The 16,762-nt window shown below is 34.6% G+C and overlaps 1 protein-coding gene across 1 annotated transcript in view; it reads left to right on the top strand.

The window, feature by feature from the left end:
- PIK3CA (phosphatidylinositol-4,5-bisphosphate 3-kinase catalytic subunit alpha) overlaps positions 1-16,762 on the top strand; it is a 70,424-nt gene that overhangs the window by 49,994 nt on the left and 3,668 nt on the right. The window contains exons 10-20 of the mRNA XM_084875544.1: positions 2,788-2,912; positions 4,033-4,114; positions 4,392-4,556; positions 4,776-4,879; positions 6,043-6,214; positions 8,833-8,939; positions 10,296-10,417; positions 11,241-11,319; positions 15,071-15,241; positions 15,815-15,932; positions 16,040-16,191. Of these exons, the coding sequence (XP_084731670.1) occupies positions 2,788-2,912; positions 4,033-4,114; positions 4,392-4,556; positions 4,776-4,879; positions 6,043-6,214; positions 8,833-8,939; positions 10,296-10,417; positions 11,241-11,319; positions 15,071-15,241; positions 15,815-15,932; positions 16,040-16,191 (1,397 nt within the window). The remainder of the gene's footprint in view (positions 1-2,787; positions 2,913-4,032; positions 4,115-4,391; positions 4,557-4,775; positions 4,880-6,042; positions 6,215-8,832; positions 8,940-10,295; positions 10,418-11,240; positions 11,320-15,070; positions 15,242-15,814; positions 15,933-16,039; positions 16,192-16,762) is intronic.

The following is a 16,762-nucleotide window of genomic DNA, read 5'->3' on the forward strand; positions in this document are numbered from 1 at the left end:
TGAAGAAGAAGAAGAAGGAGGAGGAGGAGGAGGAGGAGGAGGAGAAGAAGGAGGGGGAGGGAGAGGAGGAGGAGGAGGAGGAGGGGGAGGGGGAGGAGGAGGATCTTTGAGGAGGAGGAGGAGGAGGAGGAGGAGGAGGATCTTTACCATTTCTGCCTTTGCACTTTCAAAGATATAGAAATGCTATTTTAAGTACAAATAAATTTAAAATCATTACTAAATTTTGTCAGATACTAAAAGTACAATTAAAATAAACTTTTTTGACATTAAAAAGAGATTCTCTTTCTTGAAATTTGTAGCCACTATTCTATAAATTTAATTACTTTATGATAACTGCCCTGACCAGTTAGCTCAGTTAGTTAAAGTATCATCCTGACAAGCCAAATTTGCAGGTTCGATTCCCAGTCAGGGCACCTGCAAGAAGCAACCAATGAAAGCATAAATAAGTAGAACAACAAATTGCTGTTTCTTTCTCTTTCTCTCTCTTTTCCCCACCCCATCTCTCTCCCTTTCTTTCTTCCTCTCATTAAATCAATAAATTATAAAAATAAAAATAATTCCTTGATGATAATTACTAATATTTATCAAGTGTTTACTGTGTATCAATTGCCATACCAATCACTTTTCACATATGACTTCACTTCATCTTAAAAGCAATCTCTGTGAAGTAGTTATTATTATAAGCCTTATTTCACCAGTGAAGAAACAGGCATAAGAAGTCTAAATTACTTATCTAATGATCTCCCCATTTGGGGTGGGCCGGCCAGACCCTATCTGTGCACAAATTCCTGCACTGGACCTCTAGTTCTGTTATAAATGAGCAGGAATTCCTTAAATTTTAAGTTAGAATTGAAATACTGGTAAACATGCTTATGACATGCCCATATCCCTATCCAATTAGTTGTACCTGTCACTGGAAAGAAAAAAGGTGACGTAGAAATTTAAAAATTCCTTGGATCCATTATTCTGATTGGTATCTCTAAGTATAAAAATAGAAATGAAGCAAAGAAAATGACCATTCTAATTAAATTTTGAGGCATCAAGGTTTTCAAAAATACTGCATTTTGACATGTGAGTACGAGAAGAGCCAGAAGTAATGAAAAGCTAGAACTTATTAGATATGTATTTAAAATCTAGACTTAGTATTTACAAGATGAATATGTTCCAGCCTCATGCACAACAGTTGATAAGCAAGCAGTTAGTTGCATTCAAAGAATGTTGCTTATTTTGGATAATAACCTTGGTTTTACTATATTTAAATTACTATCCAGTTGTCATATAATTGTTTTTTTACCACCACTTTATTCTACTCTAAGTTATTCTATATTAAAAATAAAAACAAATTAAAGTAAGTAAATAATGCAAAAGAATTAAAAGTCCATGGATCCAGATGGTAAGTGGTAACGACTACTTTTCCTGGTGAAAGGAGGGTTAAGCATTTTTTATCTCTTACCTGAACTATTATTCCAGTAGACTCCTGACTGGTCTCTCTCCCCCTGCAGGACTCAGAATGATCTTTATTAAACATAAATCAAATCATGACATTTATTGCTTAACTAATTTTCGCTGAAAATAAAATCCAAACCTTTTACCCTGACCTGAACATTTCTTATGCTGTGAACATGGCCTCCTATCACTCCTCTCCCTCACCTACTGGGCTTCAGGTTCACTGGCCTTCTTCCTGTGCCTCCTTCACACCACGCTCATTCTTTCCCTAAGGCACTTTCCTTGTTCCTCCATCTGCAATAGTCTTTTCCTATCTTAATATTGATGGTTCTTTCTAGTCACTTGGATTACAATTAAATATTACCTTTTCATGCCTTTTCAGAGGCCATTTCTGAGCATCCAGTCTAAAGTAGTCACTCAGTCATTCTCTGTTACATCACCCAGAGTATTTAAATCAACTTGCCAATATTTTTCTTATTTGTTCATTTAATTTTCCACCATAACACAAGCCCCATTAATACAGGTTCTTTTATAATTTTATGACCCCAAACAGTAAGAACAAGACAAAGCACACAGTCTATGCTTTAATAAATATTTGTTGAGTAAATATGTGCTAATATTTCTTGATGCTGTTAGATAAATTAACAATGTTTAAATGTATAAAAACCTAGAGTAGCATGGATGTTTGCTTTCATTTTTAGCCATTAGAAATATCTGTAACCCTTTTTTAAGGATATATAATTGTTTTTTATAATACATTAATATGAATTCATAATTATTATATAGTTAATATATCTACATTTAAAGAAAAAAATGCATTACTTGGAATTATACCAAAAGTTGTGGTGTTTTTGGTTTCCAAAAACACAATGTACTTGGTTTTAATGGGCACATTGCTTTTCTCCAGGCAACCATTATGAAATAATTTACATTTTAATTTTACTATATTACTATTTCATATTCTCTTATTCCAGAAACATTAGCAGATTACTAAGGAGGGTCCTCATCAGCGTGAGAAGTAACTTATTCACTGCTAACCCCTAGTATCCAATTTCTTATCCCTGACTAACTTTGGCAGTTACTATTCTGTGGTTGATGTTAATGTTAACTAAATAAGTAACTGGAAGAAAAAAAAAGTTACTGGATTTGTTCCACAAATACTGTCTTGAGCTGATTCTTCCCTATTCCTAAAAATAAAGTTTTATCATGGGAATAGTAAACTGTTTCACAGCAGTTAATAAGCAATATAAAGTGAACTGACAGTTTTTTTCTTTTTTTATGTGGATCACTCATGAAAAATATAGCAGAAAAAATCATATAAGATGTTACTTTATTTTACAGAGTAACAGACTAGCTAGAGACAACGAATTAAGAGAAAATGATAAAGAACAGCTCCGAGCAATTTGTACCCGAGATCCTCTCTCTGAAATCACTGAGCAAGAGAAAGATTTTCTTTGGAGCCATAGGTAAGTGTTAAGATGAGGAGACTTCGCTTCTTACCTTACAGAGGAAAAGAAAGAATTGGCTTTGGCTGATCTTGCCTTTTTTTCTGCCATACCTATTAAAAAGAATAAAGCATAGCCAAAGCCGGTTTGGCTCAGTGGGAAGAGCGTCGGCCTGCGGACTGAAGGGTCCCGGGTTCGATTCCGGTCAAGGGCATGTACCTTGGTTGCGGGCACATCCCCAGTAGGGGGTGTGTAGGAGGAGACTGATGGATGGCTCTCCCTTACCAATGTTTCTAACTGTCTGTCTCTCTCCCTTCCTCTCTGTGAAAAATCAATAAAAAATTAAATAAAAAAAAAAAGAATAAACCATAAGACACATGATTTTTATATAAACATATCCTTTTTTAAAGTTGTAGATATAGATCAGTATTTCTAGAAAAAATCATGCTGCATTGTTATTAACTTTGGATATTGAATACTTTTTTAAAATTCTAATTTGCTAACACTTTTTTTAGGATTTGGTTTTTATTTTTGCTTTTTAATAAAATTCAAGATCCAAAAAAATATCTTATTGTTTTAGATCAATTTAGTTGGTCTAGATATTTCTATTTTTAGGAGTTCGCTTCATTTTCATTTTTTTTCTTACACTTCCTCAAAATAATAGTATAATGCCTTATTTTTACTTATGAAGAAATTATCATACTACTTGGTGACACTTTTATTTAAATAAAGCAATTGCAGTGCATTTCTGCAGAAGTTCCTTAAACATACATTCTTTCCCGTGACCACAGTAGAAGTGGTGACTCTTCTCATGGTCCAAGTTGCCTACTGGATGAATAAAAGGAGCTATATAAAGTATGTTATAAAATAAATTCACAATTTTTCCTAAGTACCTGCCTTCCATTTGGATTTTTCTTTTGCCTCCCTTGCCATTATAACTGGATCTACGTATCTGTGTACATAAATATGCAACAAAATGTTAGAACACTGATTTTTTAAATTTTATTTTAAGGAAGGCTAGAAATGATAAAACCTAAGTGTTTGGAACGTCTTAAAGATTGCATAGTTGAAAATTTAACATCTAGACCTTATAAATAAAATGCAAGAATGTTTTTTATTTTGTTTTATCTTTTCTACACAGGCACTATTGTGTAACTATCCCTGAAATTCTACCCAAATTGCTTCTGTCTGTTAAATGGAATTCTAGAGATGAAGTAGCTCAGGTAAGTGCATGTTTGAGATTCCTGAATAGCTGTTGCTTGGATTGTTTTCTCTCACAAAGTTTGCATAAATATGAGGTAAAATAGACTGTTTTAAGTTAATTAATAATGGTAATATAGCAGAGAAAAATGATTAGAAATTAATATTTTAAGCACTGAATTCATAAGGGAGCTTTTATCTAAACGAATTTAAAATGAAAAATTAAGACAATGTCTTAAAGGGTTCATTCACAACTGTCTTTGCTTTACAAATACGATTTGTAGTCTTTCTTGTGCACAGATGTACTGCTTGGTAAAAGACTGGCCTCCAATCAAACCCGAACAAGCTATGGAGCTTCTGGACTGCAACTACCCAGACCCTATGGTTCGAAGTTTTGCTGTTCGATGCTTAGAAAAATATTTAACAGATGACAAACTTTCTCAGTACCTAATTCAGCTCGTACAGGTAAAATAATGTAAAAAAGAAAAATTATGTTTTATTCTAAATCCAGGCAACTTTCAAAACCTCTACTGTATTAACTGATTTTATGCTTTTTTAAAAATTAGTTTTGTCACCAGTAGTATCTACTTTCTTTCTAAAAAAAATTACCTTTAACTCCAACCATGCAAAAATTGACCCTCGATGTAAAAGTTATTTTATGTTTGTTTGTTTTTAAACACATAGGTCCTAAAATATGAACAGTATTTGGATAACCTGCTTGTGAGATTTTTACTCAAAAAAGCATTGACTAATCAAAGGATTGGGCACTTTTTCTTTTGGCATTTAAAGTAAGTCCAATTATTTTCTCATTAAATTATCTACAGACGTATTACTTTCTTAATATTTGTATAAATATGCATACTTATATACTATAGCTTTTGTTTGTCTGAGTTTTCCATATTGAAAATATGTGGTACTAGTGATGAGTTTCCCCTCAAGCTTTTCTCTTTAGAATTAAATAAACAGTGAAATTCAAAACTGGATTTTTTACAGGAATGAGAGCTGAAATATTTATAAAGACTTTGATTCTACTTTAAGTGAAGTTAAATTTGCTAGGTTAATATTGATTAAAGGTATATTTGGTTTCACTGTGTGTGTATTAAAATATCCCAAAATGAAGAAAAAAATCTTACTTTGGAATTGGAATTCAGAAGAAAAATAACAAAAATCTCAAATTTCTTATTAGAAAAGAAGCTAATTAAGAATAGAAAAAAATATGTAGAATCAGTATATCTAATTCTCAAAGGTAGGAATCATAAACCAAACACTTTTTTCTAAATATAGAAACAGATTTGTAGTTAACATGGTTTTTTAAATGTTAAAATTTAAAATGAAACCTAGAAGCTGGGTTTAAAATAACATAAGTTCAGGTGTGCTTTGATGTGTTTCTCTAAGTTCCTTTTGGCTGGGTTAGTTGAGCTTCTGGGATTTCTAGATTTATAGTTTTTATCATATTTGGAAAATTATTGTGTATTTAGCACTGTTGCTTAATAAAATTTCATTCCATTCCTCCCAAAAATATAAAATAACTTAAATTCAGAGACAATGTAGAAAAGGAACATGTATGCCAGCAGAGTCAAACAGTATTTACTGATTCTTAACTCCCTCCCTATTCATTTTATTTTTGTTCCTACTTTCCCTTTGCTCATTTTTATATGTATATCTGAGAGATTAGTTAATAAAAAGTAGTTGAAATAAACCTAAAAGCTAGTACGTTAACATTTGAAGAACTCTCTGAAGAAACTCTCGATTATTTGGCTTTTAAATGATAAGTTTTAAATTATTTTGTTGTTCATATGATATAACACTTACTGAATTTAGGGAAAAAAATTCTTAAATATATATGTACTCATTTGAAACTATATGTATGTATGTGTGTGTGTGTGTGTGTGTGTGTGAGTGAGTGTATGTGTATTGTTCTTTTTGTTTTAATCTTGCACTGTTCCTCTAGATCTGAGATGCACAATAAAACAGTTAGTCAGAGGTTTGGCCTGCTTTTGGAATCCTACTGCCGTGCGTGTGGGATGTATTTGAAGCACCTGAACAGGCAAGTCGAGGCTATGGAAAAGCTCATCAACTTAACTGACATTCTCAAACAAGAGAAGAAGGATGAGACTCAAAAGGTATGTGACTCTTTAGTTTGTTTTTGAAACTCTTTGTTACAGTGTAGCAGGGTTATTTGAGAGCCCAGTATACAGGAGTGTATAAAAGTAGGTCTATAGTTGTGAGTACACAAATAATTAATATTTATTATTGTATTATTTATTTGTATTATTTCCCTATGAACAACTGAAAACCTACTTTTGCCCACCTCTGTATATGCGGATCATGGGTCTTTGAATCAAGCATATTAGGATCTGTATCCATTTCCACTGGCTCCTGGCTGTGTAATGTTAGACACATTATTTAGTCTTTGAGATTCATCTTCCTTATCTGTAAAATGAGAATAATTCTTCATAGTGTTGTCATGAGAATGAAATTATTTGAGATATGCAAAGCTCCTGTCACAGTCCCTAGAACATAGGAAGTGCCAGTAATTGTTAGTTCTCTCTCTCTTCCTTTCTCTTTCATATAATCCTAACTTTAAAAAATAATTTTTCAATACTTTCAACAATAAAGAATTATTTAAAAAAATAAAAATAATTTTCCCTATTCTGTGTCACTTATTCTTTTAGTAATGACCTTGAAAATGAGTGGAAGAAAATTAGTGTTTACATTTCGTGGTTTAAAATGGACTTCGTTACTCAGTGAATATGTCATGCTTTAGTCAAGTGCAGTCAAGCTTAGAGTACTGAGGAATATGAAATGTGAAGATTTTTCATGAGCTTTTCCTATTCTTTATCCTTTATCCCACCATATTTTATAGTTAAAAGTGAAATCATGCTTCATCTCCAGTGAAATGAAGAAAAAAAAATCTCAGCTTATTAATGAGTCCCCAAAGTACACAGAATGTAAATTAGCAGTACTGAATTAATTTTCCAACATCTTCATTAATATTGATTGAAAAAATATTACTTTCTGTAAAAAAAAAAAAAAGTTACTGTTTTAATCTAAATGCCACAGAATTAATTTTATTAAAGTTGTGGTATATAAGTTTAAATATAGATTATTAGAAAATAATTATACTGTTTCTGATGCTGGAATTGTGAGCAAGAGGGGACTAGACTGCTTTGAAAGAATAATGCTTATTACATTTATATTGTAACTGAGATAAGAAAAAACAAACTAGATATTAGTTAAATATGTAAATATAGGCATTTCTTTAAACTGGAATTTTTTTTATAACAGATTGACCATGATACAGTGGATTAATTAGGAACATGAAATTCACTACTCAGATTACTATTGTCTTAAATGGAGTTGTGATAGGAAACTAAAAACACAGTCATAGGATTTGTGGAATCTAAAAACAACAACAAATGATCAAGCAGAACAGAAACAGACTAATAGATACAAAAAAAATTTTGATGGTTGCCAGATGGGAGGGGGTTAGGGGGTGATTGAAAAAAGTGAAGGGATTAAAAAATACAAATTGGCTCTAGCCGGTTTGGTTCAGTGGATAGAGCATCAGCCTGCAGATTAAAGGGTCCCTGGTATGATTCCGGCCAAGGGCATATGCCCAAGGGCAGGCTCGATCACCCCCAGTAGGTAATTCTCTCTCATCATTGATGTTTCTATCTCCCCCTCTCCCTTCCTCTCTGAAATCAATAAAAAAAAAAAATCATATTTTTAAATTGGTAGTTACTAAATGGTCACAGGGATGTAAAGTACTGCCCCAGTCATAGGACTAAAGGCAGTTACTTTGTGTGGTTTGTATTTTATCATAACAATGATAAAGTGCAGGAAGCAGTGTGCTAACTTTAGAGCTGATAGTGACAGAGAAAAAAATGCCTTTACATGATCAAGAGCCCTAGTCAGTGATGACTAGATTTTCCAGTTATTCACTTATAGATAGAAAGGGAGGGGGGTTGGGGACTTGTTACTAAAATCCAGCATGAATATAAATTTATTATGAATTCCTAGGACCTAAACCCTTTTTTTTTGTTCCCCACTCATATTTTACATTTTCAATAGAGGTTTTCTGAAATAAAATGGCAATTATGACATGATAGCTCAGCAGTCTGGGCTGTGGTTTGAACTGATTAAAAATGGATGTACCTTTCTAACTCTATTCTGGAGCATGAGTATAGTGTAAGACTCAGTGAGACAAATGTTTTTACAAGTCCTTTTCCCAGCAGTTCCTTTTAGCCTCCCTTGACCTTTTCTACCCATCAGAAAGAGAGTGAACATGATGTCTCCAAAGCTTTCCCTCTACAACATTGGGTCAGCAAACTTTTTCTTACAAGGTCAGATAATAAATAAGTTTTCAGGCCATGTGGATTCTGTTGTAATTACTTAACTCTGCTGTTTGAAAAAACAGCCAGAGTCTAAATGAATGGGCATGGTTATATTCAACTCAATTTAATTTACAAAATCTGGCCGCTGACCTGCTGTCGTTGGCCGCGTGCTGTTCTAGAGCCAGAGCGTTGCCTCTGTCATCAGGCTCAGAGGGAGGCTCTCAGTGCTGTCACTCTGGCCCCTGCCTGAGTTGTCTGCTCTGTGTTACAGAAGCACGTCTAGCTAGAATGCTGCCAGTCCAAGATATCTATTCAAAGTCTGAGGTTCCAGTGTATAAAAGAAATTAGCAGTTAGTTTTACCTGCTAATTTCATCCTCTAATCACGATTATACTAATTTATCAGGTACAGATGAAGTTTTTAGTTGAGCAGATGCGGCGACCAGATTTCATGGATGCTCTACAGGGCTTTCTATCTCCTCTAAATCCTGCTCATCAATTAGGAAATCTCAGGTAAGGTACCTTACTGGAAGTTTTATTTATATGTTTAAGTAGTATTCTCTTTGGAGAAAATCTTGAGAAAAGTCAAAATGTCCATTATAATTAGCCCTAGCTGGTTTGGTTCAGTGGATAGATGTCAGCTTGTGGACTGGGGCGATCTCAGGTTCGATTCTGGTTAAGGGTATATGCCCAGGTTGCGGGCTTGATGCCCTGTTTGTTCCGTGCAGGAGGCAGCCGATCAATGATTATCTCTAATCGTTGATATTTATACCTGTCCCTTTTCCTTCCTCTCTGAAATCAATAGAAATACATATTTTTTAAAATGTCCATTATAATTAGAATATTCCATTATACAGGGTGAGGCAACAGTAGGTCTACAGTTGTGAGTACATGAAGTACAGTTTATTTGTGTATTGTTTATTAATTATTGTATTATTTTCTATACAAACAACTATAAACTTATTTTTGCTTCACCTTGTACATGCTTCCTTTTTCCATTCTCATACCCTACAAAGTAAGAGTTGTAAAATTTTCTTAAGTTCAGGATGAGTTTTACTACTTTAATAATGGAGTTTAAAATACTCTAGAGCCAAAATTTCTATACCATAGAATAAGAAATGGAATGTAATATCTGTAAAACTAATGATGTGGCCCTGGTGGATATTGTTCAGTGGTTAGAGTATTGGCCTGCGCACCAAAGGGTCACGTGTTCAATTCCAGTCAAGGGCACATACCTGTGTTGCAGGTTCAATCCCCAGCCCAGGTTGGGGCACGTGTGAGAGACATCCAATTGATATTTTTCATACATTGATGTTTCTTTCTTTTTTTCTTCCTCCCCCTCCTCCTTTCCACTTTCTCTGAACAGCAATGGAAAAAATATCCTTGGGTGAGGATTGAAAAAAGAATGTGAATAGGAAAAAAAACAAAACTAATAATGTATCCCTATGTTTGTTGAAAATTAATGTTATTATGTGATTCATTTTTAAGCTTAATATTTTTTGATTTTTTAAATTATTGATTTGAGAGATCAAAGAAGGGAAGGAGGGATGGAGAGAGGGAGCAAGGCATTGATTTGCTGTTCCAATTAATCTATAATACTCATTCATTGGTTGCTTATATATGCCCTTACCAGAGATTGAACCCTCAACCTTGGTGTATCAGGACAACCCTCTAACCAACTGAGCTACCCAGCTAGGGCAACATTTATTTTCTCTTTATAATCCCTTAGAAATGAATTCATTAATAAAATCAAGTGAAAACTTTTAAATTTTTATAACACTTTAGAAAGCAATGCTATTTTAAAATTAATTTGAGGGTAAAAGAATAATAAAGCTAAAGTGCCTATTAAAGTTTTTAACTATTTTAAAGGCTTGAAGAGTGTCGAATTATGTCCTCTGCAAAAAGGCCACTGTGGTTGAATTGGGAGAACCCAGACATCATGTCAGAGTTACTCTTTCAGAACAATGAGATCATCTTTAAAAATGGGGATGGTAAGGAAGAGTATTAATGAACCTATGATGCATGAATTTAGCTATCCTTTTATATACGGGATATTTATGAACCATGAAGACTATTGAAAGCTATTTAAGGAATATGCATGTGGCAAATGTGTAATATTAAGCAGATGTCTTGGCCTTTAGAATTTGTATGTATAATTATTGAAAAGAAGTACTGGTTTAGAATCAGAATGCTTGAATCTGTTTCTAACTATCATTTGTTTAGCTATGAGAGTGTCCATTTACTCCATAAACATTTGATGTGCTAGACAGTGGGGTTGTAAGAATAAATAAACAAAACAGAATCCCTGCCCTCCTAACGGTTACATTCTAGCAGGGAAGAGAGATATGTAAGACAAATAATTATAAAAATAAAATTACAACCATGGTGCAAGGGAAAAGTATAGTTTGCTAAGAAATCATATAAAAGGAGATCCTAATTTACTTGGAGAATAGGCTGTGCGGGAGCAATGGGAGGGTCACTGATGGGTTTCCATTGGGAAATGACATTTCAGCATTGAATTCGGTTAATTGAATGTTTAAATATAAACGTGTTCAAATTTAAGAGTTCAGAAAAATAAATGTTTTAATTTAAAATTTTTGGAAAATAGCTTATCCTACATTGTTATTATATATATAATAGATGAGTTTATGTAGATACTTTAGAAATGGGTTAAAGAGTCAAAATATTGCTTCCTAATAGATTATTTTAAAGAGTAAATATAGCTCTATTTATCATTTGAAAACAATGTGATAACATGATACTCAAATGTGTACTTATGGTATTAAGTAGTAGTACATATTATTTGAATTTCAGATTTGCGGCAAGATATGCTAACACTTCAAATTATTCGCATTATGGAAAATATCTGGCAAAATCAAGGTCTTGATCTTCGGTAGGTAACTAATAAGGCATCATGTATGTTGAAAATTACCCTGAAAAAGTAAGCTATGCAGCAGAAACCGGTTTGGCTCAATGGATAGAGCATCGGCTTGGGGACTGAAGGGTCCCTGGTTCGATTCCGGTCAAGGGCATGTACCTTGGTTGCGGGCATATCCCCAGTAGGGGGTGTGCAGGAGGCAGCTGATGGATGACTCTCATCGATGTTTCTAGCTGTCTATCTCTCTCCCTTCCTCTCTGTACAAAATCAATAAAATACATTTTTTTAAAAGTAAGCTATGCATAAATATTAATTATAAAGCATGTAGAGACATACATCTGTAAAAAGTATGAGATAGTAATTAACACTAATTTCTTCCCTTTGTCCTCCTCCTCTTTGACTTACTGTAGCTACTGAGATTCTGCTAAGTAAGAAGAGCTTTCTCTTATAAACTGGGAGATTGCAACTGCGAGTATCTGTTTAAGAACAGGATATAGGAGACAAAGGCCCCTGTTGTCTTTCAGAAGTTTAGAAGAAAGTTTCTTTCATAATATAAATTTTCTAATTTTAAAACTTTCTAAATTCTCTAGTCTTGAATCAATTTTGCAGAAAAATTTATGAAAGCAACTAATCTTAAAGCTTTTACAATTCTGTTGATTTCTGGCCAGCCTTTCACAATTACCAGTATTATCTCCAAGTTTTCTCTCATGCGTCTTCTTCTCGTGACCTTTGCTTTTAATGGTTTTTCCTTCTCTTACTTTGCAAATATAGGATCTTTCAGACAAAGGCCACCCTCTCCAAAAGTATTTTGTCTGTAAGTGGGCATAAGGGACAGGAATCAATGCTATTTAGGGTTTATTTGTATGCTTTTTCTAGATTAAGAATAGCTAGCATATAAAAGTATATCGGAAATAAATAATAGAACCCTTTTATTGCAAAGAAGAGAAATGGACATCTCAAGTAACATGCCACATTACAAATTTTAGTTACCAACTTTAATTCTTAACTTCTTATTCTTTGCCTAATCCCTACTACTTTCCAAAAACAATTCCTGTGATATGAATCAGGTTTCCTTTTTTGGTATAATTTCCTGTTGTGAGAGATCCACATGCTGCTACTGCCACCACTCCCAGGGGAGTGGAGTACAAAAGAGAATGCAGAACTAGAGTAAAGGAAAGATTTAACTATAGTGTAACTCTGGTATTTAATGCTATTTAATTGTAAATTAGTGATTGTGCAAAAAAAGCATCTAAAGTTAAGCTTGATCATTGGAAAGTAAATTGGATCTTTAGAAAGTTTTTAAGTCATGATATTTTCTAAATATTGTTCTTTCTTTTTAATTAAATTAAGGTTAAAATTTTTGTTTAAAGTTTAATTTTAAATAAAATGATAACATTTTTATTTATTCTTGGCAAAACTTAGATTCAGGTTTATGGTGATTCTGTTTGGTGGTGTGTTGTTTTTTTCCCTAACTAGCTTTATAGGGACTATGTAATTCTTTAAATTATGAGCATGTTCAGTAGTAATAAAATATAAATAAGAGAATGAGCAGGAGTACAGCTTTAAGAAATTCCTGTATTTACCAGGGCGGATAGAAGAAAAGATTTCATAAGAAAAATGTTCAAAAGAGTAGGAGGACTAGAGTAAGTGATTCACAAAACCCCAAAGAGGGAGAGATTCACAAACAATTTAGTGTCATGTACTTCAGGGGATTTCTTAAGCCTTTGGATATGATTATTCGTGGTTAGCTTTAAGAAGAACTAAGTAAAGTGGTAGGCAGAGAAGCTAGGCTATGAGGAATTACATGAGAAAATGAAAATAGGTGTAGAGGATTTCTCTTTAGAAGGGTGGTAAGAATGTATTATTTATGTATTTAAAAGCCTAAGCAACTGTTATAACCAAATGACTGGAATGACCAGTTGTCCAGTTGCTATGATGTTCACTAACCACCAGGAGGCAGACACTTACCGCCTGAGCTGCCCCACTGTGGTCAGTGCACTCCCACAGCCAACTGCCTGTGGTCCTTCCCCCCAGCCAGCCAGCCTCCCACAGTCCCTCCCCCGACAGCCAGCAGGTCCCCCATCAGCCCCATGGTAAACCATTCGTAGAGTCCTGCTTCAGGGTCAGGGTTTCACACATAGCAGAGCAGCTCCCTTACTGCATCCTATTGAAAGTCAGCACTCCGACACAGGGTCTGTCTCACTGCCATCCTCTCCCTTCCCTGGGGGCCGCCCGCCTGCTATGGTGGCTGTGTGGCAACACGGGGTGGAGATGGAGAACCATGCAATGGCAGGGCACCTACAATGGCAGCAGCAGCACCCATTCCTTCCACACCCGGCCTTGCGACCATCACCACCTCTCCCAACTCTTCCAGAGCCCAATTTCTTTGGGCTCTGGGCGTGGGTGGCAGCAGACGCAGCCCCTTTCTCTCGGGGGCTGAGGGCCAGCTCCCTCCTCAGGGCCAGCAGCCAGCCTTCCACAGTCCATCCCCCTGGCTGGTAGGCCCTGACCTGCCTGGCCCCAATTGGCTCAGTCCCAATCAGCCCTGATCGCCGGCCAGGCCTAGGGACCCCAGGCATACACAAATTTGTGCACTGAGCCTCTAGTTAATACATAATAATATTAGAATAAACTGTCTCACATACTCAAAACTCTAAGCTTCCTTCCATTAAAATATTGCATTAGATTGAATACAGAAACATATATGAGAATTCAGCTCATACTGTTAAGCTAGACAGTAAAGAAATTTGAAATAATGGAAAACAGTGTTACTCTTCTCACTAAGTTTCTTAATTTAATACAGTCTTTTATGACATAATAGATGTTATTTATATTACCTTATAATAGTTTGTTTTTATTTTATAATTTTATGGATTCATTAATATTTTAATTTTTTTCCATTTTAATTTGTAACATCAATAGATATAGCCCATATAAATAAAAACTCTTGGGAATCCACAGTAATTTTTAAGAGTATTAACAAGTCCTGAGACCAAAAATTTGAAACTACTATCTTAAAGTATTATTTTGATGTCAATGAAACATCTTTAAATTCATCCATATTTTTAAGCTACAACTGTTTGTAAAATTTTAATTGCCATAATAATTTTCTTCATGCTTTTCTAATATACAAGTAAATATTATGTCAATTGAAGGTTTTAATAAATTATGGCAGATCGTTTTGAGGATTTTTTTAGTAATGTCTTCTATATATAAAAACCTAAGCAACCAAATGACCGAGCAACCAGTCACCCGGCAGCTATGACACGCACTGACCACCAGAGGGGCAGATGCTCAACGCAGGAGCTGCTCCCTGGTCATCAGTGCGCTTCAACAGCCAGAGCACCGCTCAGCCAGAAGCCGGGCTCACTACTGGTGAGTGCAGCTGTGGTGGCGCGAGCCTCTCCCGCCTCTGTGGCAGCACTGCCAGGCCACTACTGGCAGGCACAGTGGGGCCAGGATGAGTGGGAACGAGCAGTGTGGTGCCCAGCCCGGGCTCGGGCTCCTCCCTGGCCGCCTGCCGCTTTACACACTACTACATCCCTCGGGGTCCCGGATTGTGAGAGGGCACAGGCCAGGCTGAGAGACCCCACCAGTGTATGAATCCGTGCACCAGGCCTCTAGTACTATAATAAAAAAATAAAATTAGGTGAAGGGAGTAACATGACAAATTTGCAAATACTGTAATATTCATGTACTAGCCTGTTAAAATCTTTGCAATTTTAAAATTCTATCATTTAATGGCAAATGTTTCCCTCCTTTTCAGAATGTTACCTTATGGTTGTCTGTCCATTGGGGACTGTGTGGGACTTATCGAGGTGGTGAGAAACTCTCACACTATCATGCAGATTCAGTGCAAAGGGGGCCTGAAAGGGGCACTGCAGTTCAACAGCCACACGCTGCATCAGTGGCTCAAAGACAAGAACAAAGGAGAAATGTGAGTGTGGTATTCTTTGCTTCCTATTTAATCTAAGTTGTTGTTAGACAAGTTTTTTAATGGTTGAATATGCTTCTAAGTTAGACCAGAGAAAACAACTTACTTACTTAGGGTGGAAAAAAATGTTCAACTTTGGACATATATGAGATTGTGTTTAAATCATCAGAATTACTTATTACTTAGTGAAATCCTATACATTGAACATAGGTATCTGAAAATTGTTTTCCTTATTGCTTATTCTTTTTTTTTAGAAAAATTAACATTGCAAATTAAAATTTTTACTTCTAGGTTATTGTTATAGCAATTAAAAAATATTTTAATGGCATAATAAGTATTTTTTCACTGTAATAAGAATTATGCTTTGGTCTGAGAGTATCTGGAAATTCCTTAGAAACCTTTGAAAATTTCAGAATCTCAAAACTTCTCACTTCTTTGGACATAATTACTTCTTCTCTCTAATATCAGTGATTGTTATCATTGCTTTAATACAGACATTGACCATCTTTTCCCAATTTGGACTGGATCACTCTGTATTTCCACAGAACTCATAAAGAGTTTATTTCTTCTTTGTAGATACGATGCAGCCATTGATCTGTTTACACGTTCATGTGCTGGATATTGTGTCGCTACCTTCATTTTGGGAATTGGAGATCGTCACAATAGCAACATCATGGTTAAAGATGATGGACAAGTAATAGCTTTCTCTTTTCAACCGTTTTGGTGCTCTTAAACTTATTAATTTGGGATATTATATTTCTGCATTTATCAAACCATAACATAATTTTTTCTGTTTGAAAGCTGTTCCATATAGATTTTGGACACTTTTTGGATCACAAGAAGAAAAAATTTGGTTATAAACGAGAACGTGTGCCATTTGTTTTGACACAAGATTTCTTAATAGTGATTAGTAAAGGAGCCCAGGAATGCACCAAGACAAGAGAATTTGAGAGGTAAGCTCAAGAAATCAAAAGCACAAAATGAAGAATTCTTGCTGCTCTATCAAAGCAATTGATACTTTTCAATAAATATAAATAATAAATGTTATATTAACATTGGAGCATAAACAAACTGAATATTTTAATGTATTGGTTTTATTTATTGTATAATGCAGTGAAGAAAAAGAAAACAATTTAGTCAAAGTCTAAAAGGAAAATGATCTTTAAACTTCTTAATACATTAAGCTTTTACTTACTGTTGTTAAAATACTTGGACTTCACCTTCTCTATATTGACAAATAATGCATAGTACTTAAGACATTTTTTAGTCATGCAATTTGAGGAATTCAGTCAACTGTAATTAACCGTGCTTATTCATAATTTTTGTTATCACCTTACAATGTATATCAGTAGTCCATCTTAAACTTTAAAGTGCTTTTAGAACCTTCTATAAAATTTTATTTCATCTATAACTCAGTCCTGGCCCTAGACTAAATCTTAAATGGATTGATTCATACATTTAATAAATCCTTATTAAACTCCTAATGTGCCAGACATTCTTGCAGGTACTAAAGATAAAGCAGTA

Source organism: Pipistrellus hanaki (genome assembly GCF_964339955.1).
Source record: "Pipistrellus hanaki genome assembly, chromosome: 2".
Taxonomy (NCBI): Eukaryota; Metazoa; Chordata; class Mammalia; order Chiroptera; family Vespertilionidae; genus Pipistrellus; species Pipistrellus hanaki.